This window comes from Neopelma chrysocephalum, unplaced genomic scaffold, assembly GCF_003984885.1.
Source record: "Neopelma chrysocephalum unplaced genomic scaffold, ASM398488v2 Primary Assembly neopelma1_86, whole genome shotgun sequence".
NCBI lineage: Eukaryota > Metazoa > Chordata > Aves > Passeriformes > Pipridae > Neopelma > Neopelma chrysocephalum.
This window is the reverse complement of record NW_020897748.1, coordinates 201,981-215,143: the sequence shown is the minus strand read 5'-3', so window position 1 is coordinate 215,143 and position 13,163 is coordinate 201,981. Positions and strand designations below refer to the sequence as shown.

At 37.7% G+C, this 13,163-nt stretch overlaps 1 protein-coding gene across 2 annotated transcripts in view; it reads left to right on the top strand.

The window, feature by feature from the left end:
- The window catches only part of EMC2 (ER membrane protein complex subunit 2), a 37,530-nt gene that overhangs the window by 446 nt on the left and 23,921 nt on the right, over nt 1-13,163 (top strand). Inside the window, exons 1-4 of one of the 2 annotated variants that reach the window (XM_027692357.1) lie at nt 189-219; nt 6,131-6,244; nt 6,905-6,969; nt 11,562-11,647. In XM_027692357.1, coding sequence (XP_027548158.1) covers nt 204-219; nt 6,131-6,244; nt 6,905-6,969; nt 11,562-11,647 — 281 coding nt within the window. In that variant the 5' untranslated portion in view covers nt 189-203. Of the gene's footprint in view, nt 1-188; nt 220-6,130; nt 6,245-6,904; nt 6,970-11,561; nt 11,648-13,163 lie in introns of those variants that run through there. The other variant, XM_027692356.1, reaches the window with a different exon arrangement.

Genomic DNA, 13,163 nt, shown 5'->3' with positions numbered 1-13,163 from the left:
GGGCTCGGACCCCTACGTCCCCAGGGCTCGGACCCCTACGTCCCCAGGGCTCGGACCCCTACGTCCCCAGGGCTCGGACCCCTACGTCCCCAGGGCTCGGACCCCTACGTCCCCAGGGCTCGGACCACCCGTCCTCAGGAGCCGGCGGCGGGCCCTCCCGCTGCCCGTTCTCCCCCTCAAGAACACAGCGCCACCAAGAGAAAATGGCCCCTTGGCTGGGTCAGCAGTTTGTGTCATAGTTCATCTCTTGGTGAACTGAAAATTAACTTAATATTATCCTTAAGTTTGACGATAAGCGTTTGTGGGGAAACTCCCGAGAAGCTCTAAAGTGACACAAAAGTTTTTTAAAATCCTGCCCCCCCCGGGTCTTTGTAGCTTTCATGTCTGCTTGATCATAATGGTGATTTATTTTTCATATATCAATACTGTTTGAGGTTTGCTTGACATTCTCAGTGGTCCTTCTTTCATAACCAGTACGTGTTCACATGTGAGCTCAAGACAGCGCTCAAGCCCATTGCAGTCTCCTATCAGGAATAAATCAATGGTTCTCCGTAATTTTGGCCATAAACGGGGAACCTTTAGCTGTGTGCCGTATGCTACACACATACAGTAGAGAAGATAATGCAGAGAGAAGCTATGTGATCGTCGGTTTTCATTTATTTACTGCCAATCTGTGAAGAAATAATTGAGTAATAGAATAATTCCCCAATCATGAATCATTGCTTAGTTTGGTTTTGTAGATAAGAGGAGGAATATTGAAGGGGATGTATTTTAGCAGATGCCTGTAACTTGCCCATTGAAATAGTGCCTATGCTGTCTTCATTGCACTTTTTTTTGTAAGACTGAAGCAAAACAAAATGGAGTTTGACACATTTTTTAGCTCAAATTGCATTAATCTCAGAAAATATATCAGCTGTTATTGAAGAAAATAGTACTATAACTGAATGGATAAGGATGAAGAAGTGGACTTGCTTGCCAGTCTGTCTGGTGGTCAGTTTATAGGTAGTGTTGCTCTGGTATTTGCTTGCATCACCATGATGTCATTGACTAATTGGGAAAAGCTTGGTTGCCTGTTCTTCTGTATCTCCTGTGAAAAGGTGTAACAGGTGTGAAGCTCAGCTTGGATAGAGAGCAGGCAGGCTGCTGTTTGGGAAGGGAGATTGCAAGTTGTAACACTACTGGTGTTATTCTTAGACTTACCCAGTCTAAAAAACCTTGTGTAAATAACTTTTCCAGTTTTTATTTTGCTTGAGTAGACATTGTTAAAAAACCCAGAGATTTAGGTGGGGTTTTTTTTCCTCCTGTTGTTCGCAGGTATCAGTGATTGAAAAAAGAAATGAGATTTTTTCACAGGATGGGTAATGTGCACTGTGGACAGATCTCTGTACATTTAGATCTAGTTTTTTTGGCTGAGAGCATTGTGGAGTGTATCCTCTTATGTAGAGGACAGGTGCAGAATGCTCAAGGTTGCTGCTTTTGGACTTGGCTGCTTTATGCTGAGATTAGCGTCCTACTCTTAGAAATAACCTCCATGTTCTATTTCCAAGAGTTCTGATTGACATTTGTGGCACTGTGTGTATAGTTTTGCATATGGGTGTGTAGAATGAGGAATTTTGAAGGACCAGTTTTATCATATCAGCTTCTCAGTTGGTATCTTCTTCTGACTAAATAAAAGAGCTGGTGTGTAGGGGAAGATCTGTGTTAGTACAAGGGGCTGTCTCCACTTTAAAAGCACACATCTGAAAAATTCTGGGTTTTTAATCTCTATTTTAAGAGATGAAAAGTAATGGAGTCCTGCAACAGGTCATGCAAAGACTCTTCTTAAAGAAGAAGGTTTTTGTCTTTTCCCTCTGTGAGCTTTAACAGATCCCTGGTGCCATGAGGCTTTTCATGGGTGGAGTGATCCCAGCACTGTTGTGACCTAGACCCTAGCAAAGAAGTTGAACACAGTTCTAGGAATTTAATGTAGCTGATTTTGAATCTTTCTAAAATGCTCAATTTCTGTGAAACCAGGTGTATGGCTGATATTTATCTAAAAAAGTCTGTTATATATACTCAGACCTTTCTAAACAAGATGTTTTATACTTATATACTGCTCTAAGATGAATGTGTGATTCAAGGTTCAGGAAGTAGAATAACATGAGACAAATGAAATGGTTTGTACCTTGCTTTGGCTTTCACTCGGGTTCTTTGAGACAGAGGTTGGAGTTTAACCATGATTAAATGTTGTTAGGTAAATATGTTGCACAGGGGGTTAGGAAAGATAACTGAAAATAACTGTGTTTTCCGCTGTTGGAGCTGTTGTCTTTATTTGTTCTTTCTTTACTTTGTTGCCGTGTCTCAAGCTTTAAAGTGTATTTGGAAATCTATGGAGCAGGAAAACCTCTCAGTTAACTTTAGGGTCTTGATCAATGGACTTAGATGATCCAAATATGGATTCAGGATACTATGGTATTAAAAGAGAAGCTGATATATGGTTATGCATCGTATATTTTACAGCTTATTTACTTGAGACAAAGATGATACGTGCTCCTTTTTTGTGGTCACTGTTGCTAATTATCCTATAAAAAATGGCATATTTCCTGCTTCCTTAATGTATAAAAGAAACTATGTGGAGTGACAGGGAGCCAAGAACTGCAGGTCTGGCACAGGAGTATGATGTAGTAGGTTAGCACATCAGATGGCAACTGGTGATGTGCAGCCTCTTACCAGGAGTTTCTTGAGCTGCATAGAACTTCATAGAGTAAATATTTATCATATTGTCAGTGATACATTGAGGATGAGTTTGTGCTATGAATGGAAATGTTAAAAGAAAGCAAACACCTGTGTAACTTCATTTTAGGAGCAGGTTTTGGAGCACACAAGTTAGTCTCTGTGCATAGAATTAGAGTGATCTGCAAACAGGCACCAGTCATGATAGTAAAGAACTATTAAAATAACAATTGACTTTCACAGAAAATGCATCTGACATATTGTCAGAATTGGACAGAATAAACTGAGTCTTCTTTACCTTGCACAGAAGCATCGTGGCATTAACATGTCAAACCCTGCTAAAATGAAGCAGTGACTTTCAGCTAGTGATAGCTGAGCTTTGTGGAGGTCTTTGAGTGCGGTCACAGCAACTCTCATTTCAGTCAATAATTCTCTTCCCTGGATATCAAAACCAAAAAGAGAAAGGAGTGGCATATTCTCGAAACTAGATTTCTCTTTATATAAATTGAAAACAAATGAAAAGAGTATTTTTTAAAGATTTTTCTTAGATCATTATGCCTGTTGCTTAAGTTCTCTGTATTGTTAAATTAGTATTGCTGTTTTCTGTATTAAAAATTCCACTATTTAAGTAGAGGCACTTTAAGAGTTTTCATTACATTTTCATGTGAGAGATACTTTTTCCAAGGAATTCTTCTTAACAGTCCGTATATGTGAGGCCGTTTTCTTGCAAATGCATGTATCTGGGAACATGTTATATATGAAAAGAGAAAGTTCCTAACTAATTTAAAAGCTTCCACCCTTCTATTTTTAATGTCCCTAGTCATTAGAGTCCACTTTAGATTACAAAATTGTTTCCTTCCTATGACTTAGGAACTCAATTCATATTTTGTTTGTTTGGAAAGAGTAGGAAATCATTTTATCTTCATCATAATCTGTGTGCAATTAAGTGTTGCTGAGGTTGTTGTTCTGTGCTGTCTTTGCTTTCTTTTAGCTATTCCTAATTTAGAGTTGTAATCAAAGGGACAGATTAGTTTACTCTGGGTTTTGTATATGAATTTATGGGGTTACAGCAAAGATGAGTTGCTGGGGTTTTTTGCTGTAGTTGAGGCCCCATTGACAGCTGAGTTGTCAGGGTTAGTGGCAGCATCCTCAGCGTCCTGCTGAGCCGACTGTGCCTCTGCCTGCACCTGCCATGTGAGAGTGGACAGGGGTGAGCTGTGGTAGGAGATCTGGTGGCTGTAACAGAGGAACAATATACAAATGAGCTCTGGAAATATAATGGCTGTGGGGTCCCTGAGCAACTGTGGTAGCAGCTGTATGTCAAGGTGACATTTTGGAATTTGCAAGGGACGTCTCTGCCAATAGTGGTAATTTCATTCATTTCATTGAGTGCTTTTAGGTGTCAAGGACTTGAAAACTATGATCCAACTCATCAAGGAAAGTATAAGTATTTATAGGAGGATTACTTCATATCTGTTTGCTCAGGCCAAATGAACTGATACCTTAAGAGACACGAAAATAAAACCCAGGTTGTGTCTCTTGGCTTGCAGTAGACTGCTTGTGGGCTTTTAGGAAACAGCAAACATTGTGGCAAGTGCATCTACTCCTTCGAACTTCTAAGGTTTTGATTTGTATGTGCAAAGATTGCCAATTTAGGAAAACCCAATGTATCAATTGCTCACCATCCACCTATATATGTGACAGAAGTCATAATTAAAACTAGACATTTCTTTACCATAATTTTTTTTCTTCTAAAATCCCTGATTGCTCCTGCCCAGCCTTGTATTATATGTCTCCAAACTTAAGTTATTGTCTGACTCTTTGGATAGATTTCTTAGTAAAAAATTCATTATTTGACAACATTGTAAAAAGCCTTGTGTAAGTTTTACTGTAGTTTTTAGTGTTTTCTTTCTTCTACCTTTTACATAAAATTCAGTATTTCTAAAACCAAGAAGTCTTTCAATAAATTCACATTAATGACAACCTTTTTTTTCACTTAATTTTTCAGTCATCAGCTGATGTTCTAGTCGCTGTCCTACAGGTGTTTTTGTATTGCTGTAAATGCCGTACTTGTGTGATGAATGGTAAATGTGCATTCTGTTAATACACAATTCCGACACTATTCCATTTGGGATCACACTGGAATGAAGGCATTGATAATTTCCAAGTAAATGAGTGTGTGGAAATCAGACAGCTTATTTATTTTTAGGCATTTAAGTTGTCAGTTTTTGTGAATGTTTGTGTTCTCTCACATTCTTGCTGTCTAACGTTGAATTTCCAGGGACCATCATGTGTCTAGAACCATTTAACTTTGCCTGTGCGTATGAAATGTAACACTGTGGTGGTTTTGGTTGCATTTCAAAATACAAAATGTAGCACAATAACAGTCTTATGAGCAAACCGGGATCACTTCAGGTAGATGGAACAACATTCAGTGCTTAATTTTTAGCTGTCATTTACATTAGCTGTGTTTTGAAGTGCAAGAAAAACTGACAGTGTTTAGGTCTATCGTTGTATTTGTTTTTCCAGCTGTTGTAAAGTTTTTAAAAATATTGGCAATAGTTATCCTGGTACCTTCTTATTAGTAAAGCCACTATCTAGTAATGAAAACTATTTTCCTTATGTTTCTTCAAAATCTGTTCTTGTATATAGATCATCTACATGTATATAAATGTATGTGTATACAAAATCACATTCTTAGCAATGTCCTGGTCCAGAGGATAAATAAAGCCTAGGCTAGGTAGTGCTCTCTAGCTGTCTTCATGAATATGCCTGCTCTCTTGGAGATCTGATGCATAGTAAATGTCCTCTTGAAACAAAAATCCTAATGCTGAAATAAACTATCTTTTCTGTCTTGCCTAGATAAACAGTGATATTTTTTATACCTTTGGGCATTTCTCTGGTATAGAAAGCCTTCAATTCCATGTCTGCCCTTCTTGGAGCTCCTTTGTCTATGAGTGTCTAGGTTCTTTTTAGAGTGAAAGTTATAACAGTTTTTCTAATACTTCAACTGGAAATTTATTCACCTGTAACAGAAATGCAATTTTAGTGTTGTTTGTAAATGTGTGAAACTACTTGGAAGAAATCTCTTGTAGCCTATTTTACCTAATCATGGATAAATTTTATTTATTGGATAACTAGGTATAGGTTTTTTTAGTGCATATGTTGCTTTCATGAGAGACTGCAAACTTTGAAGGTGGATTGATTATATTAGAGCATGAGCACAGTTTGTGCAATAGGGTTTCAGAGGTCTGGTACACCTATCTGTTCTCTAGTAGTTTTTTTAATATTAATAGGAGTAATGTTTTTAGGTCTGTTGCTCTCTAAACCCATTCTTCCTATGCATATCTCCCAGAAATCACATTAAAATTCTATTACTGTCTGTAAATATCAATTTTTTTCTTCCCTTTGCCCACAGATATGCGTGATAAAATGAGGAAATGGAGGGAAGAAAACTACCGAAACAGTGAACAGATAGTGGATGTTGGAGAAGAGTTAATTAATGAATATGCATCTAAACTTGGAGATGACAGTGAGTAAACAACCATTATTTTTAAAATTCCCATTGTCTTATTTGATTATCTCTTTCTGGTCTCTATTTTATTTAACAGCCTTTTTGTCATCTTTCTGTATGTGATATTGATAAAATATATATTACTTTCTTAGTCTATTAGGCTGCAGTAATTCCAGAAGTTTATTTTTTTCCCAAATATGGGCTGCAGAGAAAACAGATGTAAAAATTACCTGATAGAACTGTTAGCTTGCTGTATTTGTAGTTGGACTGTTATATGAAAACTTTTGTTACTTAGCCATTATTTGACTGATTTTCTGTTCTTCAGCACTGTGGCAAAAATTGAAAAGTGGCTGTTCTGCAGGTCTGATCAGAGAGCAAGTCCTAACGGGGATCTGTTTAGAAGATTGAAATTATAGTGTTGGGAAAAATAGAGAATTAGAAGTTTTTTGCCTTTCAAGGTGTCAGAAGGTACTTTAGTACTAAAAGCACTAAATTGATTAAATATATTTTTAATTAATTCCAGCAGTTTCTTAATTTGTCCTTGTTTAAGCAGTGGTCCATGGGAGTAGAAGGGGAAAAATATACAGACAGAATTCATTAATCCTATTTATGTTATAGGTGTTTCCTTTTATCTTAAAAAAAAAAATTGTCTTCATTTATTGTCTCTTTTTTATCCAGTTTGGATAATTTATGAACAGGTGATGATTGCTGCCCTGGACTGCAGTCGAGATGATCTGGCAATGGTAAGTTTTCACACTGACTTTTCCTTCACACTGTATGTTTTTGTCCTGGGTATCTCTTCCAGATAGTTTTTTGGACATTCTGAACTCCATAGCTTGGACTGGTGGAAAGAATATCTATCAATAAATACACTTCTGGGAAGAAACCGCCACCACCTACCTTCTCTAATGTGTAACTTTTGTTTAGACAGATCACATCTCTTCCAATAGCCATGAAAATATTTACAGCTACTCTGGTATGGGCTAAATGTCAAGAATAATATTGAAGTTGCCATATTGTACAGAGACTGTTTGTTTATTAAAAACCTCTCAAATTATATTGGTTTTTTGAATGTTTTGAGGTAAAATGTCCACTCATACGTATCATATTATATGTTATGTTGGCTACCATCAAAGAAAGTCATTGACATGTTGGAGCAGATCTTCAAGATGAATAAGGAGCTGGACTGCATAATGTATAAGGAAGAGCTGAGATCTGAGTTTGTTAAGTCTTGAGAAAGCCAAGAAGGGATTTTATTGCTATCTTTGAATATGTACTAATGGGAAGGTATGAAAAAAGGTGGACACATGTTTCCGTAGATGTGAAAAAAGAGTGTGAGACATAAGCTGAAACACAGGAAATTCCAATTAGATGTTAGGAAAAACTTAGTGAACACTTTATGATAAAGGGCACAGAGAAGCTGTGGAATCTCTGTTGGAAATGCATAAAAATAGATTGGGATATGACCCTGCACTCCCTTGGAAACTGGCTCTGTTTTGAGTGAGATTTGGAGCAGTGAACTGCAAAGGATCCTTGCAATCCAAATTATTAAGTGATTGTTGATAAAAATATTAATGGATATTTGAGTTTTGTCAATTTGTATGCAAATTTATTTGAATGATACAAATAACAATTTAGATAAAATGAATTTATTTTGAACTGTAACACCTGTTCGTTAGATTAAAAATAAAAAAAAACACTGAATCAAAAAAAAAAACAAGTAAGCTTAGCTAATCCTTTAAAGGCATAAACAGGAAAAAGGAAAAGTGTGTTTTGCGGGAAAATTTTAATAATCTTTTTACCCCTCATTCACACAACAGTCAGAAGAAACCAGAGGCTTGTCTTGTGCCCTTAAAGGCATCAAGCTTGAGCTTATTCTAAGTAAAAAGACATTTTCAGGGCTCCAGATCTTTCACGGGGATTACTTCTCCAATGCCTTGTTCTCAGTCAGATGGCAAAATACCTCATAAAGTCTTTGAGCTTCGTGTCATGTCATTTGGGTGAAACTTAATGCAAGTGGTCAGACTAGAGGATGCAGTTGGGAGAAGGGCATTTTGAAAGTGCGCAGAACAAGTTTGTGTTGCATCCCAAATGTATGTGGTAAAATGGATTATGCTGGAAAATACAGCACAAGACTTCGAACTTGTCGTGAACCCACTGAGCTTCCGTCTCTTTTGTTCCTCAGAAGAAAATACTGCTGTAGTATAGCTGTCTGTTTAAACAAAAACAAATAGACTTACTGATTAAATAAATACATTTCTGTGTCCTGATTTATATGTAAAAGGGTTTTGGTCTTATTTTCAGGGTCTTTTAAAGGAGACTTTCACAAAGTTTTTGAAGGAGCCAGTGTTGAAAGATCAGTTGTGAAACACTTTGTTTTTACTAACCCTGACAGGGATTTTAAATTTCAGTTTCTGTGCCCTTTAAGGAATAATACTTGAGATGAGGGAATGCAACGTTTTATATGCAGCTCCGAAAGGAAGTTAAAAGCTTAGAGGGAAACCTTAGGCTTGATTCTCAGTTTTTAATTTGACTGATTTATAATAAAGAAGTAGTTAATTCAAACAAGTCAACATCATACGTGGTATTTTACTGCAGCTGTAGCTCCAAAGTAGACAAACAGCTCTGGAACTTCTGTTTTTTTCAGCAGTGAGCTCTTGACAGTTGTGATGCGTTTTGCTTAGGGGGAGTAGTCTCATCTACTCCAAATGAGAAGGCTGAGGTAGTTTTCAGTGGTTTATCTGACTTTTGTTTTTTTTTTTTCTTTCCTCGTTTTCTTTGTGCAGGTCCTTTCTGTCCTGCACAAACTGACTGTGTATGTAATGCATGTCCCTGCTTCAATCAGCCAGTTGTTTCACGCACGTTTTAGTGCAATCACCTTGGCAGCACTTGTACTACCAGTGTTTTACCTGCTGAAGTTCAGGTTTATATTTCTTTGTCAGACCTTTAAAATTAAAACCCGTGACTAAAAAGTCAGAATGCAAATTAAGTGCAAATTAAAGTTTTACATACAAATGACATTTGCCATTGTAACTGCTGAGTTTCTGAGAGAATCTCGAAAGTAGATTATTGACATGGTGCAGAACCAGTCCTCAATAACATAAATGATTATGGGGATTACAAGTTAAGTTTAAAAAGAGGATATTCAGTGCTGCTGAGTCCAGAACATTTTGAAGATATAGCTAGTGTAGTTAATTCAAGCCCTTTTTGTTTTGTGGTACAGTGAGTTGTGAGACCCCTGGTGGCCTAGTGGTTAGCGTGCAGGACTTTCACTGCTGTGACCACGGGTTCGAGTCCCCGGTCTCCTGGCCTGATGGAGGTCGTTAGCCCTGTAAGGCCATCCATCTATGAGAAGGACACTCTAAACAAACCTACGTCCTGAGGACCTCACTGCCATTGTCCAAGCTTGCTTGGCCCCGGCAGATGAACCTTAGGATTAAAGGGTGGGCTCAGTTCAGCGCAGGCTGTGTCTCACCTAAAAAATCCATTGCGCAGGCTGGAAAGGTAAAAAGACCTTTCCCCAAATCTTCGTTCGCGAAGATGGGCCATTATTATTATTATTATACAGTGAGTTGTTCATGACTTTCTCACAACTTTTCCTGTGACTTTATTGTGTCTGGTAGTGTAATCCATGAGAGTTTATTTTGGCCTTTTGGCTGCTGTGTTTGTTTGGGTAGTGATTGTGTAGTCAGATCTAATATATGACTCCTGCACTTGAACTGCAGTTCTTTCATATTGTCAGTGAGATTTTTTTAAATGTAAATGCCCATCTGCAGATTTTGGAGTTCAGTATTATTGTAATGTTACATTTATTGTAAATGTTACAATTTTTGTTATTTGAACATTTTATTGGAGAAGAGTAGTAGGTGTTTTTATATTAAAAATCACCATCCTTCAGGATTCCCTGATCACTGGACCACAGGTGGATTTATTGTCCACAAAAGTTCTTTTTAAAGCCTATAATGTTGTTTGGGTTTTAAAAGCTGAAGTGAAACTACTTTTCTGGAGTTTCATGTAAATTGTCCTGTCTCTTAAGATCGTTCACTGATTAGTTCAGACATCATATAACATGGTGCTAAGTACATGTAATTTTTTATGACTAGAGCAGCAGCAGTTCACCTAGAGCTCACTCAAAGTGCCAGTAAACCATTTCTGTATTAAACCTTAGCCTTTCTATGTGAAATTGCATTGTTAAGATCTTGGTCCATTGCAAACTAAGTTGATTGTGATAAAAATAGTCTATGCTTACTTGAGGCTAAGCATTACTACTTTGGTTACTGTTTCCTTTCTTTCATCCTTCTTTGTTTTTTAGCATCTGGGAGAGATGTAAATATTCGTCTTGGATGTACTCTAGCAACCTGTTTACAAAAACAAACTGTTACTTCTGTACTTTTTCCTTTGACCAGTGGATGTGATGAGATGGAAGAGATTATGTCGATAGGCCTCTGCTAGAACCTTAGCTCTGAAGAACAAGTTTCAAAGCTGAGTTGTAGAAATAAGTGTCTAGAAGAGGAGGATTCAGTGTGAAGGTTTTAATGTGATTCAAACCACTGGTCTGTTTGAGAGCCTGTGGACTGTTCTGCCTCCCACCATAATGGGTCAGCTACAAACTTTGCAATGCTGTCTAGCCACCTTCATGATACGGTTACGAGTTAGTTTTGCTCTGGGGAAGTTATGACTCAGTCCCTCTACCAAACATCCTTTTTCACTAATCCAGAGAAATCTTCCTGTGATGAATTCTTTTTATCCATCCCAGGTGTCTCATTGATTTCAGGAGTTAAAACCTATGCCTCTTCTTCCAGCAGGCTGTACCCAAGCCAGTGACAAACATTTTCTTTGGATTTCAAAGTTTTATTTTAAAAATAAACACAGAGCTTTGTATTAGCATAGTTTGTTCCATTGTGAGATATCCATTTATTAAAGAAGTATCACATAAGCTCTTACTGTCTTTATTTTGTTTTTTTACTGTCTTGTGTTATTATGCAGCAACTGAGAAGACTTTAAGTTTTAATAGTATCAGGGCTGTTTTAATAGGTGAGTTTCATTTTCTAGGCAAATAACTATTTCCGAGGAGACCTCACAATCTAATGACCTGTATGGAAGATATTTCTTAAAACCAGTCTTCTATCAGAGTTTCTGTTTCTGACCTTCTCTTTATCAATGCATTGCTTATATCAAAACTTGGTATTTACTTTTACTCAAAACTGCCATTCCAGGTTGTTGAATTATCAGCCAAGGCCTTTTTTTTTAATTTATTTTTTTTTCTTTTGTTGTCTTGTTTTAGCTTCTGTGTAGATGTTTGTATTCACAATAGTATTTTTGGTTCTTTGTTTAGTTTTGTCTTCAGGAACTAAGGCGGCAGTTTCCTGGGAGCCACAGAGTTAAACGATTAACTGGAATGCGATTTGAAGCTATGGAAAGGTAAAACCTGATTTTTAAAAAATGTACTTTCTGTCTGGAAAAGTGTTTGCTCTTTCTTAAAAAAACATTCAGGCAAAACATGAAGTCATGGCAAAGTCACAGCAAAACAATGCTGGGCAGTTTCTTTATAGGAAATAACAGTGGTGCCATGATCACATTATAATTTTTAGACATCTCTGTTACATTTTTGCAGGTCCTGTGCAGTGTTTCATTTTTGCAATCTTCCTATCAGATTTCCTAGACCAGAAAGATCTCTTACTTGACAGCGTAAGTCCTTATACGGTAAAACACTGCACACTTTTTTGGCAAATTCTGTGAGGTATATGTTTCATCTCATAGAGCTAGAGAAGTGCCATCATTTTTTCGCCTTAATTGTTCTTCTGTGCTCCTCGTTACTGCAGGGTGCAGCTCTTTGCCCTTGTTTTCTGAGTGTGGGTAAATGAACTTAATAAGGATTAAATCTATGGAGTTTTTTACAGAAACAACTCAAAAAACACATGGGGTAGAATGGCAGAACCTAAATATCAGACTAATGGCCAGTCTTCGCGAACAAAGATTTGGGGAAAGGTCTTTTACCTTTCCAGCCTGCGCAATGGATTTTTTAGGTGAGACACAGCCTGCGCTGAACTGAGCCCACCCTTTAATCCCAAGGTTCATCTGCCGGGGCCAAGCGAGCTTGGACAATGGCAGTGAGGTCCTCAGGACGTAGGTTTGTTTAGAGTGACCTTCTCATAGATGGATGGCCTCACAGGGCTGACGAGCTCCATCTGCCCGGGGGACTGGGAATCGAACCTGGGTCGCAGCAGTGAGAGTCCTGCATGCTAACCACTAGGCCACCAGGGGTCCAAATATCAGACTGACCTTTTTGAAATATCCTGTAGAATGGTTATAACATACGAAGTTTAAAAGGAATTACTAAAATAGTGAACAGCTTAAAACTTTTCATCTTTCCAAGATGAATGACCTCAAGGCTTTAGGATGACCTTTATTGTCCACCTTTCTCCTTGGTTACATAATTGATATCAACATTCTGTTCTGAAGCCCTTGTCTTGGGTGTTGAGAAGGCCTTCCAGCTTTCAGTGCCTTTGAATACTGGCAGATCTGTTCTGTGCCCCATTTTGCACACAGTTGGTGAGGTTTGGAGCCTTTGGGCCGTCTTGATACAAAGGAGTTGGAAGTACACCCTAAATGCGTTTTTAAAATATATTTATTTAGCAAGTGTTTTTCTTCCGTTACATTCTTGCAAAATTAACTTTGAAAATGGTATTTGATATGAGCCACCAGTGATTGTCCACTGCATGAATCAAAAAAGAAGGAATAACTGGACTCCATCCACAGGAGCCATCTCAAGGTGACTAGATATTCCAGGTTTCACACTTGCTTTATATTAAATGTGTATTCTTGAAGAATTTCCATTAATCTTAACTCTCTTGTCTTCATTTTATATAGGATAGGAAGACAGTGAGAGAATGGCAGCAGATTTCCCCCCCTCCTGAAACCTATTTAGAAGTACAAT